Source organism: Neolamprologus multifasciatus, chromosome 18 (genome assembly GCF_963576455.1).
Source record: "Neolamprologus multifasciatus chromosome 18, fNeoMul1.2, whole genome shotgun sequence".
NCBI lineage: Eukaryota > Metazoa > Chordata > Actinopteri > Cichliformes > Cichlidae > Neolamprologus > Neolamprologus multifasciatus.
In genome coordinates, this window is record NC_140456.1 from 34,478,130 (window position 1) to 34,502,437 (window position 24,308).

The 24,308-nt window shown below is 41.9% G+C and overlaps 2 protein-coding genes across 4 annotated transcripts; both read right to left on the reverse strand.

The window, feature by feature from the left end:
* On the reverse strand, positions 1-8,051 carry ccr12a (chemokine (C-C motif) receptor 12a). The gene is made up of 2 exons (XM_085139409.1): positions 7,554-8,051; positions 1-3,464 (listed from the first exon to the last, which is right to left on the reverse strand). Exon 2 carries the CDS (start codon positions 3,448-3,450, stop codon positions 2,368-2,370), a length of 1,083 nt encoding a protein of 360 aa, XP_084995535.1. The 5' UTR covers positions 3,451-3,464; positions 7,554-8,051; the 3' UTR covers positions 1-2,367.
* Positions 8,052-11,862: 3,811 nt separating this feature from the next.
* coa1 (cytochrome C oxidase assembly factor 1) lies at positions 11,863-24,169 on the reverse strand. Of its 3 annotated transcripts, none has more exons than XM_085139412.1 (5): positions 24,048-24,169; positions 21,346-21,453; positions 14,196-14,347; positions 13,883-13,959; positions 11,863-12,093 (listed from the first exon to the last, which is right to left on the reverse strand). In XM_085139412.1, exons 2-5 carry the CDS (start codon positions 21,437-21,439, stop codon positions 11,943-11,945), a joined length of 474 nt encoding a protein of 157 aa, XP_084995538.1. In that variant the 5' UTR covers positions 21,440-21,453; positions 24,048-24,169; the 3' UTR covers positions 11,863-11,942. The 3 variants fall into 3 exon arrangements, with proteins under 3 accessions (XP_084995538.1, XP_084995540.1, XP_084995539.1); XM_085139414.1 differs by lacking the exon at positions 24,048-24,169 and adding an exon at positions 23,823-24,025; XM_085139413.1 differs by lacking the exon at positions 24,048-24,169 and adding an exon at positions 23,762-24,025.
* Between the last annotated feature and the right edge of the window lie 139 nt (positions 24,170-24,308).

Below are 24,308 nucleotides of genomic sequence, written 5' to 3' on the forward strand. Positions count from 1 at the left end.
ATGGCCAATTTGGAATTACTAATGAATCGCTGCAGCACAGGGAGAACGTCCAAATGTGGCGGGGCGTGGTCCGTGGCTGTGGGGGAGGTTGGCGCACCTGAATCAGCACATCACTCCTCCCCTGCACATAAATGAACTCGGGCCTGTTGTTGTGTTGTTGCTGATGTGGATGTCGAGCTGTGAGCGGAGAGCTGCAGCTGTGTGTAAAGATGTCACTGAACGGTGAATCGTGGTCGTGTCCTGCCCCCTACCTGTCACCATCCCAGTATCAATGGGCCCCAGCTGGGTTTTTAGCTACGAACCTTCTGGCTGTAAGTGCTGGAGCATACCAGACCCACCCCAGCTCAGTAGATACGGCGTGCTCAGGGTGACGGCCATCCAAATCCTCAGGCCAGTGTTTATGAAAATGACTAATATTTGTAACAACACTGACTCACACTGTACAGATAACCAAGCCTATTTCATCATTTCAGCATGTTACTGCAATACATAGTTATTTTATCCTGTTGCATGAGGTGATTCACTAGAACATGCGTATGTGACAGGAAGCAACAACCAGATGTTCTGTCAGAAAAGGGAACTAATCCGGTCGTTTGCTAAGACTCCCGAAGTGGTACAAAATGTTTCCATAAAAGGACAGACGGCAGTGAGGAACAGTTTAAATCATCCACAGTTTATTTAAAAGATGCATCACAAACATGTACATTATGTTACAATACAAGAACAGTCAATATAAAAACCATCATTATCATAAAGCAGAATACAGAAATATGCAGTAGGTGCAGAAACGTCGTCATTCAGTAGCTTTAAACTGTTGAAATCCAAATAAGCCAAAAATTCCAAAAAGCCTGTGTCAAATCAAATGATGATGTCCCAGTTTAAATATGCAATGTTTTCTGTATTGTGGATAACATATGGGTTTATAACATAACTACATATCAGCCTGGTGATAATACATGTTCCCAGAAGCATCCTGGGTTGATCTTTTCATTCAACTTTTTGGCTACATCCACATAACACCTACAAACGATTAATACCAAACATAGAGCTGTTAGCTCGCACTTTCTCAAATATATGATCCCACTCTGCTCTGCTGCCTGAAAATCACAAACCAGAGACTGACCAGACAATCAGTTGTTTCATTTCGGCAACACATAATCAGAATTCTACAGCATGACTATGGTAGATATAGCTGTAACGTAACACAGGAAGTATGCACACCAAAAGTAATAACATAGCTGTTCTTGAATATGAGTCTAATACATGTTAACACAAATAGAGCATTATTGGATGATTTCAGTTGACAAACATGAAGCAGGTTTAAAACGTAATCTGACAGAGCGGCGCAGCAGGAGACGAGTATTTTAAGTCAACTATTATCAGGGAAAACTGATAATAACAAAAACTGATCATCTGTTGAGAGCCGTGTGGCGTGAAGAGTATTAGATTAAAACGTTAGATTGTCCAGTTATAAAACTTTTCCTCAAACAAAGATTCAGAATATCAAAGTTTCACATGCATTATAATTCAAGGCGATATGTTTTTAAGCAGCCTAATAATTGTATCAGTGTCTGTAGGTATCAAATAAAAGTACACTTCAGCAGTATTTCTACAATGTTTATGTTTAATAAGAGAAGGATTCGTTGCACATTAGGCTACCTATATGATTTCTTTCTATTTACATATGAACACAAAGCAAAGATGAAACCAGCCTTCAAAGCGGTCGCCACAGGACACTGGAAGTTTGACTGCTAATCACTTTTTGGTACCTGTTGCAGTTCAAGTTCTGTCTGCTGAGCTTGGGTTGGCAAAGACTCGGCTTTAAAATCACTCTGCTAGCATTGCATTAGCATGCTGTCTGAGCCAAAGTTGTGTTAGCAGTATAAAGAGTGTTTTTCTGCCCTGGATGCAGCTTGCACTATGCTACCACGCTATTATACAAGAAAAATAAATGTTCACGTCTCCCAAAAGCTCCAGCATTTTCCTCCACTCGCACATGAACTGAAATCAGTTGTTCAAGTAGCAGGAAAAAAAAAACATATAAAGATGAAACAGATTTTGTTTTTGTATCTGCTCGGTGCACAGATCTGACATCTGTCTGTGAAATGTGCTGGAAAAACCAACTTGTACTTACTTAGACAACTGAAGAACCTTTGTAAGTAACAACATAATTGTAACTAATGTAATTACTGAATTTGCTACAGTAAAATGTTACATTACTGCATTACTGAAAAATGGAATGTAGGGATGTAACAAAATGATTGTAGCCATCATCTCGGACCTTTGCCAGTTACACTGGTGACAGATGGCCTAAAGAGTGCATCAGTGAGAGACGTTACAACAATAGACCAACACACATGTGGGTGTTTAGTACTCGTATAAAGAGTGTGGTGTCCGCTGTGACGTTGTCCTGGTGCTCTGGCTATTGAAGCTAATGTGTCTCTTCAAACAAGGAATCTTCTTACCCACCAGCCTCTTGAAGTGGCTCTGAAACTTCTTTCCTAGAAAGGTGTAAAACACAGGACTAATGCAACAATACAAATAGGCGATGTTTCGGGTCACATAAAGTGCATAGTCCAAGCTTTCTGCGCTAGAACACGACTCTTCAATGGAACTGGAGATCTGTATCGCTCGAAGAAGGATGACGATATTATACGGAGTCCAGCAGGCGAAGAAGGTGAAGATGATGACAAATATGAGCTTTATGGCACGGCACTTCTCTTTCATGCGGGTGGACATGATGCGTATGGTGATGCTGATGTAGCAGTACATCACCATGAACAGCGGGAGAAGAAAGAAGAGCAGAAATTGCTGGTAGTAACTGAAAAGACGCCAGTGCTTCATGGTATCATCTGAGAATCCGGACTCCTCGCACATCAGTCCAGTTACAGCGTGCTTCCAGACGTTTCGAAGAACCAGCTCTTTGACGCTCGCTGCAACACTGATGCACCAAACGATCACAGATGCAATGATAGCATACAGCTTTTTCCTGCTCTTGGCAGCTGCCACTGCATGCACCACTGCTAGGTATCTGTCAAATGTCATAAGTGTAAGGAAGAGGATGGAACTGTAGAAACCAATGAAGTAGGCACTGCTGACCATCTTACACAGGGCATTTCCAAACATCCACTCAGATAGATGGTACGTGGCCCAGAAGGGGAGGCTGGCGGCAAACAGGATATTGGACAGGACCAAATTCAGGAGGAAGATGTTTGTCACTGTGCTGAGCTTCTCATACTTGTAGATGATGAAGAGGACAAGCCCGTTGCCAAGGTAACTCAAGAGGAAATTGACGTAGTAGAAAACTGGGATGAATTTTGCACCAAATTCATTGACACCTTTCTTGTCACAGAGCTGGACAGTTTCACTGACCACGTAGCTTTGGTCAGTCGTCTCCGTGTTGTTAAACAGATCCATAAAGAGACTAAATTGGTCGTCTCCATCGTCCATGGCTGCGGTTTACCCTGTGGCACAAGAAACATTAAAGACTCGTTTTAGTCAGGAAAGAAATGCTCTTAAAACACAAGAAGGAACATCTGATGAGTTTAGGCACCTTGTCCCTTAGTGTGAGACGGATGATCTGATGTCGTCGTGTTGGTGTTGTTCCCAGATCATCATGAAAATGTTGTTCCAGGTTCAACATTGCAAGTGACCAATCACATTGTTGTGACGTTATTCTTTTGCGCACCAACCCATTCGTGCATTTATGAAATTCCAATGTTGCAAGGACAATATCAGTTCTGCTTAGCGTTTATTAAAGGGTCAGGGTCAGGGTTAGGGTCCGTTGATCGGCGGACAAAGGCGGTTTCTCACAGCTTAAGTACAGTTTTTTGTTTTACGCCGGTTTTTCCCGAAGTCGCAAAAGTATGACATCACAACATTCTGATTGGTCACTTGCAATGTTGATCCTGGAACAACCTTTAGTTTGATGATCTGGGAACAACACCAACACGACGATATCAGATCGTGCAGCTATGACACCATATTTGTGCACTAATGTAAATCAGCGCACAAGTAATCATTCCAATGTATAACGATTCCTTCGGACATGTGTAAAGTTCACAACAATAACTGGTTTCTCAGGAGCAATGAGCTCCAAAGAAGTTTATTCCAACTTCTCACAGGTTGATGAGATTAGCAAATTACTGCATTCTGGTTTAATTCCTATTTCACAGAGCATCCCAACTTTAAATTATCAGACACAGTTTGACGGGACTATTGAAGATCGATATAAGGCACTCCTTTCAAAGATGTAAGGACAGAGTAGCATTATGAAATAACTAACCCAATCATTGCATACTCCATCCTGTTGGGTTCATCTGTTTCAAAACTGAGAAGAGAAACTGCTGACTTAAACAAGTCCTGATCCTCTCCACTGGTGTGTAATAGTTCCACCAAAGAAATGACTCATTTCCAGCAAAACAGGCTCATTTACATTTGAACTTTAGGCTGTTGTATTTGCAATGTAACAATCTGGAATATTGTTACATTAACCAGGCTCATCCCAACATAACGTGATTATTAAAAGTGCTCTTTTGCAAAAACAATAAAATATTTATAAATACCTCAGATGTTTAACTTGCCACTGCAGTCTCATCAGACTGCAAACTGAAACTACATTTCTTCCTCTGAATTTTTCCAGATCTCATGCTGATCCTAACATTTGTCAAACACATGACTTCAATATAATCTGATGCGTGCATGTAAGAGAAACCAGACAGCGAGCTGGGAGGTAGCTGAGTTACAGTAGACTTGGACCTTGTTGGGATGTTACCCTGTCGATGGTTGTCCTGCTCGCTACATCCATGATAGAACATTCTGTATAAGTTATTTACCTCTAAAACATTACATCTTTATTAGTAGAAAAGTAAACGATGTTGGCAGTTTTAGAAAGATGCTCTACAACACTGTTTAAGTAATTAGATTCCTTTAACTGTGTCCTTTAGTGCAAAGAGCTAAAAGTCATGAAACAAAGTGAGTGTGACTGGTAGCTTGAAAGCTTTGGTTTCTGGGTCAGCCGCCTCTCCAAAGTAATTAATTATAGTTACTAGTTACTTCTTCAAAAAAGTAACTAAGTTAGTAACTGAGTTACAAGATTCTAAAATACTTGAAAAGTAACTATTGCGTTACTTAAAAAAAACGTTTAACCCTCTGGGCTCCAGGGTGTAATCGGCCATTTTTAACTACTTTTGATTTTTCCTCCACATTTAAAAACTGTTTATTTGCCTTGTTTGGAATCATCAGCACAACCTCACGTGTCTGAATCTACAGTTCAGACACAAACATGACAAAAAACATAAAATCCGAGTAGAAAAAGTTATATTTGTTACTGTAACAACCACAAACATGTTTATTGAATCATATTTCATAACTTTAAATGCAAATATAAATGGTCAATTTTAAAATCATAGGCACAAGTTTTGCAAACCAAGTTATTTGCAGTCATTTACCTTTTTTTAGTAACCATTTCAAACTATTTACAGAACAATCAGCTGTTCTTCAGTAAGACGCCACAAATTATTTGTGCCACTCCAAAAACATAATTTCTGTCCACTATAAAGGAAACATCACAGCCTGATACCTGCAGGTCTGACAGCAGCAGGTGTGTCACTCCTGTTTCTACCTGGAGACAGCAGTCGCCTCATTGATCTGACACACAACACAAAACTATCCACAACACTACACACTAACTACACAACACTACACATTAACTGCACACTCCAAACATGCTAAACGTCACAAATCTCTCACATCTCAAAACTCGCTCTCTCTCTTTTTCTGCGCTCTCTCTCTCTCTCGCCGTCACTCCTCTCCCTAAACAACCAAATGTTATGTTGCCATATCAGATTTGATTGGTCAACATGGTGCATTTTTCCACCAACACTAAAGGCCTGGGTTTTTGCTCATAAGTTGTCGCGGCTCGTAGGATGAGCTGTGTGGAATTGTTAACGGACCCAAAACGCACCTTTGTGACTTATTCTAATCGACATTACATTCAGGTCACATCACATCACATTAACTGTTAATACCTTATCTTACTGTTGCATTTAAGTCCATAGGAATTATGTGTTTTCCAAAATTCCAATCTGGACTACACACAAAAATATATGATAAGGTGGTGAAAAGATGCTGGAACATTGTAACCATTTGCATTCTAAGTGCGATTAACAAATCAAGTTTGTGCAGGTTTACTGACGTGGACTTCAACGCAAATTTTGTTGTTTTATTTAAAAACTGGTCAATAAAACGCAGCATGATAACTAGTAAAGGTCATCGCTATCCAGATCTTTACGTTTCCCAATAGCAGAAATCTGCAGGTCTTGCACAATTAAGTATTCCACGTAATGTTTCCCCTTCATTGAAACGAATAGATTTCAGTGTTTTGTCATTTAACCGCAGCAGGCATCAACAGAAACCATGCAGCAGCTTTGATCTTCAGACTGCGATAACATACCAAAGGAAAAGCGATGTGGAGTAATATCACTGCTGGTGCAGCTCTCAGTCCAACCTGCTCAACACTGCATTCAGTTCTTATTGCAGGAGAGTTTACATTAAAACATCCGTACGGTTTTATTATTAAGAATAGTTGAGGGTTGATTTAAAGTTAAACGTGTATTAAAAGGGTTATATGCCATGAGTCACAGTCCTGTGCAAAAGTCTTGATCCAGCCCTAATTTCTTTAAATGTTGCTTTCAAACAGTCGTGGTTTGAAATTGATTTTAAAAAGTGTTCATCAGCTTTCTGAAGATCCTTCAGAGTCGCTGGACATCTTTTCACTCACTTTCAGTCGAGGCTTCGTGCTATTTTCAGAGGAAAGTTTACACTGAGTGATGAATCATTCACACATAAAAAGACACAAGATACGAACCGGCTCCGTCTACACATAACAGACCAAAAAAACTATTTTAAATTGTATCTTTAAGCAGTTTGTTACTAGTAACCTGTTGCAAAAACACTTACTTGTGCTCATTACTTTAAATAAAAACAATAAACAGAAACATTTTGATGTGTATAAGAAAGAACCTGCACATATAAATCATTGATTACAATGTTAACTCATAAATCAGTTAATACCTGCACAAGTTTACTGTAAACTTGAATGCTATGATTGAGGCTCATTATCATTATCAGTGTATATTATTTTGATCAGATGTTTTAGTTCCCATGGAAACATCTGTTTCCACAACGGTTGCCTGGTTATTCATAAATAGTTATAAACAATAAGCAATAGAATAAAATATCAACACAACAAGTGTGTGTGTTGATTTACACGTCATCATAAATGTTAGTGATGCTTTAAACTATAAGCAGTTCAGTGTGTAAGTTTCAATCAGGTTACTGTGATTAATATCAAAACTAAAACTGTGGTTTTCAGTTTTAAGTGCAGCCCTCTGCTTCGTGTGACATGATAAAAATCTTCCCCCTGCATTTGTTCTACATCTCCAGCTTTGAATATTTAGAGTTAATAAAGAAGTTTTAGTTACATATTAATATTACACCTATTTTTGAAAAAAATATAATCCTTGATTTTAATGTCTTAAAGGCAAACTCACCCGTGGAGAGAGTGCAAAATGGACAACAAGGAACCCAAGAATGCTGAGCCTCTGGAAGATTCACGGCAACTGAGTGTGTCAGTGATCAGCGAGTGTTTAAAGGGGCCGTCTCAGAGTGTGAGGGTGGACTCCAGCAAACAATCGGATTCACTTTTAAAGAGACAAAAAGAAGACTGATGCAAACAACGATTTCTTTCTTTAGACTTCAGTTGTAACTGTGTTTATGTTGGCTTTAACCCTTTAAGACCTACCATAGAACCAAGTCCGCCAGAGCTTATATTATATGTTTACATGCTGTGGAGCCATTTTTGGGAGCATTTCAAGTTGCTATACATCAATACAACCATTATAGCCCAGATTTTAATAATATGTCTGCATTAAGTGCATAGTAATTACATAAATTGCAAAAAAGTGCAATAAACTACAAAAAAATTGAAAATCGTTTTTGTTTTTTTAACATATATTTCTAGTTAGAGAAATTTAAGAGGCTTATCTCTCAAAACTGTAAATACAAAAAAGTTGCACAAAATAGTTTCACACCACAGGAAATTTATTTTGAGTGTCTTCATAGTTTTATTTTTGAAATACACCAATTTTTATACACTGCAGGAAAAACGAAAATAAATATTATGATGCAAATTTGCAAAAAAGCAGCATATGCATCAAAATAAACTATTTCCAGCAGTGCAATATGAGTCCTAAGCATCCCAGAAACGACACAGAAAGTCATAAAGTCAAACATAACTTTTAAAAACACCAGTATAGGCTCATGAGGCCCTGAAGGTAAAAAACTACATTTCCGGTTTCGGGCAGGTCATGGCGCTCTGATGTCTATTCCAACGTAGGAAGTGTTACGAACAGCTGATCGGTTCAGCAAAGCGTGTTTCTGGAATATTATGTTTTTGTTGCTGCAAGTGCTTTTTATGCAATATTTGCAAAACTATATGTGGAAGGAAACTGTGACCGAGGACAAGCTGATGGTATAAGATGTAAGTACAACTCCTCCGGTTTCATATGCAAAAACAATTATTGCGCTAGCTTACATGGCTGCAGAGCTACCGGGATTTAAAAATAGTTACGCAAAACAGAGCGTGCTGCTCTGACTGGTTTTAAAGGGTTAAACACTTCTGGCAATAACACACAAAATCATTTATATGTGTGGAAAATTGTGTAATTATCTATACATCTTGAAGCACGGTTTAACCTTTAAAAAACTGCCCTGAAGCACAGTAAGGACCATGTTAGGTTGCAAAGGTGTAAAACTTCTGTGTAATAATGATAGTTGATCATATCTGACACCACTTCCTTTCTTCTTCCTCTTCGCACATATTTCAGTTTTGGTTCTCTTTCCAATAATAGGAAAGAGAAGTTAAAGGCAACTGCAGTCATAAGATTTATGCACCTTTGGAAAGAATAAGATCCAAACTAAACGAGCGATCTGAAACTAATGTTGTTTTATTAGGACGATGTGTGGGGATAAAAAAACCGTGTGATGGGGACAGTCGTGTGTTATACTAGTTATATTATAATACCACAGAACTATAAACAGCAGTTTGACAGCCACATCAGACAAAACCGATGGGCCAAGAGGAAGATTAAGAAAGCTGCTGGTGAAATGATTCAGATTTACACCCCCTCCCCTCACTCACACACATACACACACAAACACACACACACACACACACGCACACACACACACACGCACACACACACACACACACACACTTAACAAGAACATATGTGCCTCTTTCCTGGAACTATAACAAAAAGAAAAGGTGTGAAACAGCTGCTAATTTCCTTGAACAATCATTTCTCTTCATAGCTGATGTCTGTCCCTGCAGGGACTCAGACTGTGTGCAGAAAAACAGATGAATCAAAGCGTTGTTACGGTTGCAGATACAACTGATGTTGAAAAAGATTGTTTATATTTATAAAATGATTATGACGACACTGACTGCTGAGACACGTGTTTCTTTGATTTCAAATGTTTCAATATTATTCGTGAAACAATTTAACTACTGTAATGATTAGTTCACAGTCCCAACGGTTGATTTTCAGTGTTTCGTCATCATCAGGTGACGTCTTCAGTCTCAGCTGACTGCACGTTTCCAACCTTATAAACAGCACATTTGCACAATGAGTGAAACCAGCTGACTGAATGAACACTGGGCTGTGAGGTCAGTTCCTTTAATTAATTCAATAATAATAATAATAATAATCAAAGCCCACTGATCAATAACCATGAGTACCATTCACAGAGAGTTGAATGGCTGCAATCACAGCTTGTAAGATGGTGACAGATGGACCCTTAGGCCTTCTCCTCGATTCAGAGATGGTCTTTCCCATAAACGGCCTCCTTGACCAGCGTTCCTTCCTGTCCAGGATGTTACATCCTCATCATTGAAAGAGTGTCCACTGGCCTGTAGGTGTGAATAGACTGCAGAGTCCTGGCCTGACGAGGTGGCTCTGCTGTGTTGTAGCCAGAGGTTGTTTGGTTTCGATGTATAAATCCTGACAATCCTCCTGCACTTCACAGCTACACTATGTTACTCTGTTTGTGTCGGGGACCTGATCCTTGGGGTGGACCAGTTTTTGGCGCAGCCTGTTTTGTGGTTTAAAAGCTACCTGGATAATTGAGCATGCATCATGAGTACAGAGTCTACCAAAGAAGATCACTGATGAACTCCTCACCCCATCTCTGAGAGGACAGTCACCATTCAGAGAAAGCTCATTTCCTCCACTCGTATCTGTGATCTCATTCTTTTGGTCACTACCCACAGCTCATGACCACAGGTCGCTTTTCACCGTGATGGACCGGCACAGTGGCTGCATCACCCATCCATCTGTACATCTCCCGCTCCCCGAGATACTTAAACTCCTCCACCTGGGGCAGCCACTCCACCCTTTTCCGGCCTCAGACTTGGAAGTGCTGATTCTCATTCCTGCCGCCTCACAAACTGTCCCAGTGCCAGCTGGACATAAAAGTAGAGTTTTCATGTTGTCATATACATCTGCTATAGAATGCTAATATATAATGAGATGCTAATAACTATGTAATAAGCAGAAAGGTTACATGAAGAGGATGTGGGATGTATGAATCTTTGAACCATCGACACTAAAGTCGAAACAACTCGTCGTTCAACACACACTCAACAGCAGGAGGAAGCCAGGATGTCAGATCATCGTGTCATTTATTTTTAAATATAGAAACAGACAAACGTGTCATTAAACTGAACCTAAATGTGTTTTCCAGACCTGAAATTTTAATATGAAGTTATGAACTTTGTTCTTTCTTGTCAGTAAGCTTTTGCAGGCAGAGCTCTATAAATGCTCTACAGCAGGGGTGTCCAACTCCAGGCCTCGAGGGCCGGTGTCCTGCAGGTTTTAGATCTCACCCTGGGTCAACACACCTGAATCAAGTGATCAGTTCATTAGCAGGCCTCTGGAGAACTTCAGGACATGTTGAGGAGTCATTTAGCCTTTAAATCAGCTGTGTTGGATCAAGGACACATCTAAAACCTGCAGGACACCGGCCCTCGAGGCCTGGAGTTCGACACCCCTGCTCTACAGGCTCCTCTTGTTCCCAGCTTTCTTTTATCTCTTTATGCATTTATTTCTATTCGTGTTATTTCAGCTGTTATAGTTTAAGTGCAGTGTGACGATGTCTAAGCTGACAGGCAGGAAAAAAGGAAGAACTTCTGCACCTGCACGAAACAACACAGGAAGAACAGAAAACTGTATTTGGTGATGTTCATGGACTCTGGACTGCAAATTTTCATCCATGTATTAAACAACAGTTTCTGTTCTTTTGATAAAACTAAAAGTCTGTACTTGAATCACTGCTGTGCAGAGACAAAATTACAAAAACTGTGTCACTGTCCTAAAATGTAATGATTGAGTGCACATGTCCAACCATTTCCATAAAACATTGTCTGAAAATCTTTGTGACAAAAAGTGTTATGACCCAATAATACTGCATCCACACACACACACAGCTTCAAGCGTTGTTATTTTGGAAATTTTGACTGAGACCGAGAGCAAAAATAACAGGATAAAAAGCTGAAGAGAAACCACAGAAAGCCGAGCACGGCAAACACGCATCCTTCATATCGGTGGTTGTGTTCGCTCTACATCTGCACAGGAAGCAGAAGGTTACGGTAAAAGTGAAACCACAGCTTTACGTCCTGTTTTATGAATATCACACCGTTTCCCCTGAACACATGCACACACACATCTGCAAGTCTGTGTGAAAGTCAATTATGGATCATTAGAAACTAATACATTTGTAACATTTATTGATATTTGTCAGTCTGCAGTCACTGACAGAGCTTTTCTTCTTGATGCTTCCCCTAAAAGATGACCATCCAATAAATGTGGAGTAAATATAGTTCAGTGCCTGCTTCCTCTAGCAGGCAGAGTTGTTTGTTCATAAAGCTGGTCAGCGTCTACCCCGTCTGCGTGTGCTGTAGTTGATGGAGGACTCAGCAGGTCAATGACATTTCCTTCCCTGAGCTTTAGCACGGCTTGCTTCAGATTCCACCTGTAAGGAGTAACAAACACGGGTGAGGAACAGCGACCATCAAGCTTCCACATCAGTCCCTGTGGTTAGCATTCACATCCTGCTTCATTTGTTTTTGACGGCGGTTAAAACAATTATGGACAGTTTCATAGCAGTCATCATGAAGTGTGCTGAAGAGTGTTCAGCTGCAAGATTCAAGGCCTAGAAACCCGCAGATGTTATTTCAGCTTTGTTGTTATTTGTGTGTTTGTGTGGTTTTTAGTGTTAAAGCTGAAACCACGCCTGAGACTACTAACACAGTAAAGGGTTGTTAGTCAGTTACAAAGTGAATATAAACTAATCACTGAATGTACTGAAAACACATTACACATGATTTCTATCAGGACATCAGGTCATAACGCACAGCTCTGAAACACATATGGCCTTTACTATCCGGTCGTTAAGTGATGACGTGACGAATCCTACTTCCGGGCCTAAAGTAGTCTGCGTTTAATATGGCTTTTGTGTTGTTAACATGTTGAATGTTTTGTATTTTCTTCTATTTAATCTCAAAAAGCTCCTAAAACAGTCAGCGATCACTGTTGACCTCCCTCGGCTTTTATTACCGCTAATCATTTATTTAAGCTCAGTTTTTAAAACCTTAGGATGTAACTACAGCCCAGCCCATGCAGCAGTATATGAATGACTAACCTCGTATTGTGGGTGGATTATCTCAGTTGTTCTTCTGGCTGAAGTTTGGTCCTTTTACAGCATCCTGCCATGCGATTACATTTGTTCCTGACCACCGAGAACACTCACGTTAACTTTTATCGAGTGGAAAAAAAGTTAGCTTGTTTATGCTATGCTAACATAGCTGTGTCGCTAGCGGTCACGTAGCACATCATTATATACCAGCTAGCCAAACTTCAGTAACCCTACAAACGTCACTGCTGTTTAGTTTTCTGTCTTCATTTATGTTGGAAGTCATAACAGAGCTGTACGTTTGAATTTGTTTCCAAAACCCTGCAGTCAGGACATGCTATATTGTATTTAGATAGAAGCTAGTGAGCTAACTTCCTGCTAACTTCTAACTCCGTTAAATGTCATAAATTCCGTTTTCATGGATGCCTGGATGTTAAACTCAATTGTTACACCTGGTAGAGCAGAACGCTGATCATTTTAATAAAGATGAAAGACTTTAGACAGTTTTCAACTCTCAGTAATGCCATAGTCATCGTTTGATATATGGACCTGCAGCGGAGTTTAGGCCCAGACACGGCTAGTGACGACACACTTAACGACCGGATATAAAGTGTCCTAAAATGACTACTGTCAATGTGTAAGCTCAACACAATACTCTACAATAAAGCAGGTGAGGTGTTACATTCTTCTTTGTGATATTTTCAAAAATAATGATTTTTGCTTTTTTCCATTAGTTATTCATTAATTGAGCATCTTTAGTCAGATTAACTTGAACTGTAACATTTAAATGTAAATACAACTCAAATATAAACGGCACTATATGCATGATATACTTAAAAGTTTGTCCCCGTTTACTCACGCACACACACACACACGCACACACACACACACACACACACACACACACACACACACACACACACACACACACACACACACACACACACACACACCTGTCCTCTGTCCTGGTTATGCAGCAACACCAACACATACACAATAAAATATAAAATGCCGATCACGGATGGCAGCGTCTGCAGGTCAGCCTAACTCTCACATCACTATGTCAAAATAAACCGAACACAAATTCAGCAGCAGCAGCAGCAGTTCAGTTCTGGCACAACTGTCTCACCGGTTTGTGTTGGGATCTCTCAGTGAAGACGCACATAGATAGCCTCCGGTTTTAATCCCTGTCACAGGAATCTTTATCTGCAAAGCAATTTACTCTCAGTATTCAATATATTCAGAGTTCTTTGCCATATGATTGATTTGCTCACTATGTGGATTCTACACCAAGTTTCTACACATCTAAATAGTTTTAAAAAGCTACTTGTAAGCAAATACTTTAATTATACGCAGAAGGAAAACCAGTTTAGCTGCACATGCAAAACTAGAAAAGAAAGAAGTCAGAGACGACAGCATATTGACCTCCTGAAGGACAGTACCTGTGCAGTGTGCTTATCTACACGGTTGTATCTGTCAGTCAGATGGATGTTGTGGACCTTTAAAGGTGGCGCCCCCAGGCTTTCCATGGCAACTGGACACGCCTCCAACTCCTGCACAGCCAGCCTGTGGTAGTCCGACCCAGCAAAGGTCTCTAAGTAGACAGCAGACAGAATGATATGTGTGAGTGAACAAAAACAGGAAAGCTAGAACATAATATAACAGTTACTCTTTTTACTGAAACCTTAAAGTTAAAATAAGCTTCCACAGCGCACAAACCAAGAGTTTAGTACTTTTAAAAAGGTTCATATGGAGTGAGCAGGACTCGTGGTCTCGACTTTTCCACTCCTCATTCTCTTTTATTCAGAACATAAGCGTCACACTTCTTGTATAGAAGTTAGCTGGTTAGAGAATTTGAGGATGTCTGTTCCAGTTTTAGTGAAAGCAATGCTAAGCTGGTGGCGTAAAGACCTGGAAAGCCGACAGAACATGCAGGTCTGGTGGAATCCATCGAAGGCGGGTGCAGAGCCCATCGTTCACCTGTTGCTCAGCCAAACTTAGCTCAGAGGTCATGACCTGTAATCATTCGCCGTTATCGCTATCAGATAAAGGACCTGATCCGCGAGGCTCGGCGGATGGCTTCGCTCAGCCGCTGACGCGAGGGATTATGTGGACAACCTATCCACTGCATTTGTATCATCCTGAGCATCTGTGTTACGTTATTAACTACCTCAGTCTCGTTCTCCTTTGCTGCCATGCAGGAGGCTAGATGATACCTGGCTGCTATGGTTACGGGAAGACTGTTCAGCAGTGGTTTTAAGTATTTGCTCATGTCAGCACTCTGCATATTTGTATACATACATGCACGTATTGGTACCGCTTTTATTTTACTTTATTTATATTTAAAGTTTATCTGGTGAGATGTTCTGTTCTGATACGGTTGAAGGCACAGCCACATCTAACCAGGAGCTTAGAGGTTTAATTATGAATATATTCTACAGAATATGGGAGCTTGAATTTTTGTTTTCTCTTTCTGAATAAGGTAGGAAGTGTTTTGGTGAGCTCGCTGCTTTTCCTTTTGGCAGCCGTCATCAGCGGGGGGAAAGTAGTGGGGGTGATTATAGAGTAGTGGGAATGATCTGATTCTCATAGTAACGTTTTAGGAGGCACAGAGGCCTCGGTTGTGTTGGTTTCATTTGTGTTTGCAAGAGAAGCTTACCCTGTTGTATATGCATGGCTCTATCTGTGCACGAATCTCTGTCGAGGTTGGGTAGAGCTGTAGACGAGTTAGGTGGAGTATTAAGGTGTAAACCACCCTGCTAAAAGGATGTTGTCACACATCAAACAGTGCAGGGCAGCGGTGGTTTGTCATATATTTTTTTGTATTGTTTAAACAGGAAACACACATTTGAAGGTCGGATAGCACCCATCTTACTGGGGGAGGGGCAGCATTTCCACGCCACTCTTCAGGCCAAAGCCAGAGGTGTTTCAGTCGTGATCCAGATGTGCGCTTTGAAAAACACGAGGTCATTTCTGATACGTTAAACTCTACAATAAGAAGCACTGGCCAACGTATCGATAATGTTGATTTCTCTTTATTGCCTGATCTGAGCTCTGCTGGTCGATCCAGTGTTAGACTGACCCAACCACAATCACTAAATCTCCTTTTTCTCATACCTGTCCCAGGACTGATTATTTTCTTATTGATTATTCGTTGCTCTCACTAGTCAGTTCCTGTGACTACCAGAGCACAGTGGTGTTGGCCTCTCTCGTGCCAATCATGAATCTTCGCGATGCCCCAAAATACGGAAAACATTAGTGATTTAATTCAACTCTTCTTGCAGACAAGAATTTTCTAAAATTCATGGAAAAACAAATGTTTCCCCCAAACGAATACAACAAATGAGATATTTAGCCTGACGATTTGGGATACACTGAAAGACTTTCTGAGGGGGCAAATCATTTCTTATTCAGCAAACATGAAGAAAAAGGGAGTGACTTGAATTAGCTAACCAAATGCTTCAGCTATATCCAAGGATTAAAAAAAACACAATTATATAATAGACGGTAATGCTGCAGACTATATTTGACATCCTTTCAACACTCAGTTTAATGTCAGCTTCTAAGAGTTTGTTGTATATGCATACAGAGCTGACAGGATGCTATCCAACCAGCTGAAGGGTATCCAGGCAAAACTGCATATTCCCAAAAACAGAATGACCAATGGCACCATCACCTCAGATCATGTTAAGAGCAACAACTAGGGATGGGTACCGGTATCCGGTGCCATGATGGCATTATTTCGGTGCTTTTTTTCCTGAGCTGTGATACACTTTGGATTCTAGCCAATCATTTTACGTTTCCGAGGATAGTAGGCGGGTCCAGGTACGTACGTTCTTTTAGAGCAGAGCTACAGATTAAAAACGCCCAAGGTGAAGCGGTCAAAGTCTGGCTGTACTTCACAGCAAAAGATGCAAACTCAGCAGCTGCAACAAGTGCTTTAAGCTGATACTGTGATGCTGTCAAAGGAGGTAACACCTCAAATCTGATGAAACACCTGGCGACGCATAGTTTTTTTTTTAAAGCCGAGAAATGTGCCGTATTTGATAGCTTGCTGCGAGACCTCACACCGAGCACATCTACTGCGGGTGTGGTGCCTGTTATCGACCCGGAGTTAGCAACATCCCCCAAAAACCCGAAGAGGAGAGTCCTGGCCCCTAGCCCTGCCAGTGTAGCAGAAATGATGAGGATGATGATGCAGCAGCAGCCGTTCTTCTCTGCGTGAGTAGCTTAATGTTGTTCGTGTGTAATTTACGTTGAGTAGGCTAACCACGTTATTACATTAATGCATGTAAGGTGAACTAGCAAACACCATCATAGCTACATGCAGCTGTCTTCTTGTTTGATGGCAGATACTCCCTTCACCCTGGACAAAAAGGCTAAAATGACCAAAGAAAAAGTGGAAAACAGTTAAACATGAGAGGTTTTTGGACAAAGTTTGTGTTTTCCATTCTTTAAGCACTGGTTTGAGCACCGTTTAAGCACCGGCACCGTTTCAAAAGTACCGGTTTGGCACCGATATCGGATAAAACCTAAACGATACCCATCCCTAGTAACAACACATCCAGGTCTCTCAATTCTCAACTTTATACCTCTGAGCTTCCACAGGAGAAAACTCTGATGGAGAACTTTTTAATTCTTTGAATATCCCATGCTCTCTGATGAAATTACGATTTCATCAGTCTGGAAAGTCTCCGGGCCAAGATGGATTTCCTGAATTCTTTTAAAGCATTCTCAGTGTTGCTTTCACCTCAACTATGTGTAGCATTGCCATATTTGAAGGAGTCAGCCAAAGTCCCTTCATCGTTCTATGAAGCATGTATGACTGTTGTTCTAAAGGTAAAGATCCCCTCGAATGCTCATCTTACAGGTCGGTCTCCTCACTCACTGCCAAGATTTTGACCAGTTTTAGTGCATAGGCTGGAAATCGTTTTACCATCAATCGCATCTGGAACCAGCTTTATTAAAAACCAGTGTCTGTCATCTGTTTGATATATTATATTCTCCTCGCACGGAGACTCCAGACTATCTGCTCCCTGGATACAAAGAAGGTGTTTGGTTGTGTGGAGTGCGAGTATCTATTCACAAGCTTAGCAAAATTCAAGTTTGGACCCAAATTTGATTTTTGGATAAAACTGCCATATCTCTGCCCTAAACCCTCAATCCTCTCAAACTCCCAGCAGTCACAGCTGTTTAACCTCCAAACCCAGCAAGGGTGACCCTTAAGCTCTTTGATGTGGATATAGAAGCACTGGCCACGCTACGAGGCTCAGCAGATGTCTCTGGGAACTGGAGGAGGAGTCGTGCATAAAGTATCCCTGTATGTAGAGGATCTCCTGGTCTTCTGGTCATGTCAATCTATACATCCGATTTTCTATTCAGTATGTTTTCAGGATGCAAACTGAACTGAATCCACCGTAAACACTGCAACAGTTCCACGCCTTTTTAATTTAATTAAATTTTTTACACATGGAGGGGCAAACACCTGGAGTGAAAGACTCTGGTCTCCACAAGTCTAAGCATAATTTCCAGTATTACTATTGGGCATCTAATATATGCTGGACCATATATGAAGGTAGTCACCTCTGCCCACTCTGCACCTTCTTTTGTTGAATCCACTTGACTCTATGTTTCTTATTTTTCCACTCAGTTCTCCTTGGCTTAGCTAAATGATGCAGTTTTCTATCCACTGTCTTCCCAAACATCCCACATGCAGGTGGCATCATTAGTTCCTGAACTGAAACATCCTGTCATGAGCCTCAAAACGTTGATTCTGATCATCTGGACGCAGCGTTTTCAGCGTTTCGTCACTCATCCAACTCAAGACACGGTCATAACAGTTTGTGCCTCAGTGAGCGACTCTTTGGTATACAGGGTGAGTAAATAAGTTTCATTTATATCACCTTTCAAAATGCAAATCACAAGGAGCTTCAAATCAAATAAAAACCATCTAAAAGGGAAATAAAATAAAATGCCAGTTTAAAAAAAGCAGGCTAGTCCCATAAAAGTAGACCTATCAGGCTGACCGTGGCTCTCCAAGGTAATGAGGTAGTGCAGATACGAGTGGGCAGAGGTGACTACCTTCAGAGGGCTGCAGATACAACAGGGAAGATGCAAGGAAAAGGGCCAGGAGCAACGCTGCACAGTAATAACAGGTCAGACAAGTGGGACTCAAAGCCAAGGTTTCAAACCACAGCGCAAGAAGGCAGGAAGTGGAGGCAGGCGAACCGACGGTGCAAAGTAGTCCCTCTGAAGGCTGCAGCACGTAAACACACGTTGTGCACCAACAAACGCTAAAGTGAGCAGAAAATATAGAAAGGAAAGAACCAGGGTGGACACAGCCAATCAGGTCGCCAAGAGAAAGGGAAGTGACTGTAGCTGCAGGAGCTGGAGGACGAGCTCAGCATCATCCTGAAGCATTCAGCGCATGGACGGGTCGAAGCTAAGCTTAGCTTCATGACGACATGTGCGGAGAAGAAGGTTCGAAAGAGGGAGACAGATCAAGCAAATGATGAAAAGCGATGGAGGAGCAGAGATCCAGCTCTGAAACTGCTACGATTCTCTTTGTTGAGCTGATGTGGGAGGAGGCTTTGAGGTTGGCAATGAGAGGAAGCGATCCAAGGAATCGACCTGGCAGCTGAGTCTCGGGAGGCTGACTGACATGCTGTAATATGCTCACTGGAAGTCAGGTATCAGGGCTCTGTTGGCTCCTCAACTTTACTCCTCTGCAGTCTACGCTGCACAGGAGCAGCGCTGATGCCAGAAAACTAGACAAACAGCACACTTGTTTTCATATTTGTCCGCTGAGTCTGCAGCAGCCCATCCTTTTGTGGCCATGGACTTCCTGTCTTATCTGTGATATATCCTGTTTCTTGGTTAATCCCCCTGCTTGTGGCAGCTGCTGGTTTTGCTCCAAACATCACTTCAGCACAAATGTCATTGATGCAAAAGTTAGATCTGAGCAGCGTCCAACAATTTAAAGGTGAAATCTGAACTGCACAGTTCCAGCTTGTGTTTGTGCATCACTGCATCACGTTCAGAGTCTCTGATGTAGTTTTCGGGTATGTTGTGGGTCTCTTATTATCTGTTGGTGGTAAGAATTGATTGATTCTTGATTCTTGTCTCGGTCACCGCTGTGCTAGGTCACTTTCACTTTACTGGTGGATGTTACAACTGTTACTGTGGCTACAACAACAATGCTCCTCTCTGCTTCTCTTCACAGTAAAAGTGCAAATGAAATAATCTTTGTAACCAAAACAGAAAAACACTCTCAGCTGCAGGAGATCGCCCCGGCAGCTGTGCACGTTTGATTTCACCTTTGTAACGGCCTTATGAAGCAGCTTCTCACCGTTTCAGGGTAACAGGATAAAAATACAGCAAGAAAAGCTACAAATGATTTTCTCATTTCACCTGAAACATTCTGCAATCAAAATCTACCCATTGTTACAGGAAACTGTCGTCAACATTAATATGGGTTTTTGAATGTACACTTTAATATTTACATTTTCTAAAAGGCTCCTCGCTTTACTCTGCACATTCATTTTAAAAGGGTTTTCTAAGTTATCTTAGATTAGACATTAAACTAACAAATGATTTTGAATACGGCTTCTGGAAAAGTCGGTATAAGAGGTTCAGACTGACAGCTGTCAGAGGTCGAGGCAGAAGAGGCTCAGATATTAGAGCAAGAAGGGTTAGGCCAGGGGTGTCGAGCTCCAGGCCTCGAGGGCCGGTGTCCTGCAGGTTTTAGATCTCACCCTGGGTCAACACACCTGAATCACATGATTAGTTCATTAGCAGGCCTCTGGAGAACTTCAAGACATGTTGAGGAGGTCAGTTAGCCGTTTAAATCAGCTGTGTTGGATCAAGGAGACATCTAAAACCTGCAGGACACCGGCCCTCGAGGCCTGGAGTTCGAGGCCTGGAGTTCGAGACCCCTGGGTTAGGCTTTATCATTCACTCACTGCACACATAACGTGCAAAATATTTACCATTAGTAAAAGTACATGATCATGCACCTCTCTTTTATCATTTCCTTTAACCTCCTAGGACCTGCGTCCACATGTGGACGTCACATTTTGGCTTATTTAGACCAAAATACTCAATTTAGCTCTACAAGGGCCTGATATCCACTTACGAGGACATTAAACTGCTACTGTTCTGTCAATATTTTAAACAAATATCCTCATATGTGGCTTTGATTTTTCTTAGAAACAAAAATAAAGTAAATAAATAATCTGGTAATTGTTTGTTTTTACATTCATCTGGTCCCAATATGACCAAATATCAAAGAGAAATTAAAAATGCTGCCGTGGAAGAGTTCAGGTCTTAGGAGGTTAAACCCGACTTAAATGATGTTAAACCACCAAAACAGGTGATGACATTCAAACAGTAATTAGATCACCATGTTTTTGAACATGTGCAACAAACCACAGGGTGGTGCTGATTCCTGAAGCAGCCCAGGTCAGCTGGAGCTGAAACCTGAAGATTCACTCTCAGCAGCTGAAGTTCACGTGTCAAATGACACATTTGTGAGAGCTACAGTACACGATCGAAGCTGCTGTAAATGAAGCACTACAGAGCTTTCGTACTCACGCTGTAGCAGGTAGTACATCGTGCCGATGCCTCCACCCGTCAGCACGGTGGTGAAGATGGTGAGCTGCTGCAGGTGACTGTTGGAAACCCTCATGCTCGCTTTCTCTCCTGAAAATAAAAACGATGATGTGGTCAGTGTACAGAGAGCATCTGTGTTTTAATAAGGAAGCATTCATGATTACCGTGAACTCTGTGTTAACTACAGGACAACCTGAACGTTTCTGAGACGCTTCAGTCTGAAACATTTCCTATTTTCTGATGTTTTGTCATTTTTAATAGCAAAACATATGGTGACCCACTGACCCCCCCTCCTACACGCATTAATATCACCGCCTACGTCCATGAGACAGTTCAGCTGATGGTGCTAAAGGTTGCCAACACAGGCAAAGACACATGCATGCACATCCAAATAACTGAATGCATCCAAGTCTGGTTCATGCTTTGATCTTTTCCCTTATTTTCAGTCACATGTATCCTGTGTTTATGGTGGATGCTAACATGAACATGTCCACACCTAGCACAGGTAATCCACAGGGTTGTGTGCTTAGCCCCCTCTTTTATTCCCTGTTCACACACGACTGTGGGGCTAAACATGAGTCCAACACCATCATCAAGTTTGCAGATGACACAACCATCAAAGGCCTCATCACAGGCAACGATGAGACGCCTACAGAGAGGAGGTGATGGCGCTGTACGAGTGGTGCCTGGAAACAACCCAAACTAGAGACATGATAGTGGACTACTGGAAACACCAGCCCATCCACATCAACGGTGTCGAGGTCGAAAGAGTCAGCAGCTTCAAGTTCCTTGGAGTCAACATCACTGAGGACTTCTCCTGGACCCTTCACACAGACGCTGCTATCAGGAAAGCTCGCCAGCAGCTCTACTTCCTGAGGAGGCTGAGGACGTTTGGCATGAACGCCAACATCACCTCAAACCTCTGCAGGTGTGCGATCGAGAGCTTGCTGATGAGCTGCATCACAGTCTGGTACGAAGCTGCTCTGCCAGCAGCCGTAAAGCACTCCAGAGGGTGAAGGCAGAAGAGCACATCACTGCCATCCGGGACATTTATCTTCAGCGGTGCCTCCGTAAAGCTCACAGCATCACCAAGGACCACAGCAGCACGTCAGCTGTTCTCCTTGCTACCATCTGGCAGACGTTACAGGAGTCTGTCTGCTCGACTACAAGACTCAAACACAGATTTTACCACCAGGTCGACACCTCGACCACAACACTTCACAGGATGCACTCAGCTGTCCTGCAGCTTCTCAGGTACATAACACACTCTGCACTGGTCACCCTTACTCTTACTGACTCTTAACCCTTACTGCACTGCTGAGGGACTGTCTCCTGCTCGTCAAATACACTTTGACCCTGTGCTAACTTGCACATGACAAATATAACTGAAGCTAATGAGCCAAAACGTTAGGCTCAGCCTGGCAGTTTTATATCAGGATCCTCAGACTGAGGAAGAAACCAATGGCTGCACCACAACAATGGGGAAGTTTAACTGCAGCTGAGAGTCTGTTTAGCTGACATGCAGAGGCCTTAGAGCAGGGGTGTCAAACTCAAACACACAGTGGGCCAAAATTTAAAACTGGAACAAAGTCGCGGGCCAGAGTTTGACACCTGTGCCTTAGAACAACTCATCACGAGTTTTTCACAAGACAAACGATCTACATAAGAAACAAGTAAATAAGTGCAGTTAAGTACACGGGGTTTTGAAAAGTAACACTTTTCTTTTTTAAATATCATTTTGCTTCTTGAGGGAAACCAGCAGAGGGCTGAGGTGTGCCGGGTTAAAGAAAACTGGACTGAGTGGTTCGTTTAAAAGTGACATTTTTGGTTCTGATTGTTGTCAGTCTGTCAGCAGAGCAGGGAGATCAGTTTCAATCTCATCAACATTGATGTTATTCTGACTGCAGAAGAGAGCTGTGGGGTTTTAATATGACCGGAAACAGCTTCACTGTCGGTGTTTATGGAGACACGCTCGCCTTCGACCTGCAAACGTGTGTTGGACGTCCAAAGAGTTTTTGACCGGACTGTATTACATGTTGGTTTTACCTATTACAGGATGTTTCTTGTATTAAACCTTGTTATGAGACCGTCTTCATAGGCCACCGGTTGGGACTGAACCAGCTGATACTAATTTGGAAGATTGCTTTCTAATTACTGACAGATTTACGACGGTGTCGCGACTTTTCGCGCCTCCCTTTCTTCGTATGTTCAACACTTTTTCCCTGCGTCGTTTCTCGTTATTGCACATAATCATCTGCGGTTTGATTTCGTTACATGTGTGGACTGGATGGGTTGCACCAGCATCTGCTCTATTTAGCATCGCACTAAGTCGGTGCACGAGTGAAACACGCAGCGTTAGCATGGAGAGAAAAAAGGAAAAGAGATGTAACAGCAGCACCGTTGTTGCTGCGCGGACTGTTGGTCGTTGTTGAGGGCAGATGAGCACCGGTGTGACGTACACGAGGCAGGCAGACGTGCTCTGTACCGGGTCCCAGCAAGAGTAATGCTGTAACTGTCCGGTTTGCTGAAACTCATGCAGCCGCAAACACCGCGCATGCGCTGCGTGTCCAGGTTATCTTCTATATACGTCGCTGCTCACAATGATATGTAAACAGCTGAGGTGCGTCCTTGGATACTATAACTATAACACCACACGCCGGCCACACATCCACACAAACACTCACCTTGCGTTACGGTGGACCACTGTGTTCTCTCTACATCCGGTAACGTCACAAAACCCGTAGCCAATCGGTTGTGGGTGCGCTTTATCAAACAACCGGTTGCGCCCGGTGTCGCTTGTTCGCGCAGGGGGTGTTTATGGAAATATAATATTAGACCCTGTGGGGCGTGGTTCTTCCTTTACTACATGTAAAGACAGCCTGTACTTCTGATTTTCAGACAAACTTTCTGAGCCATTTTAACATTAGAGTCTATGGAAGAGTTGG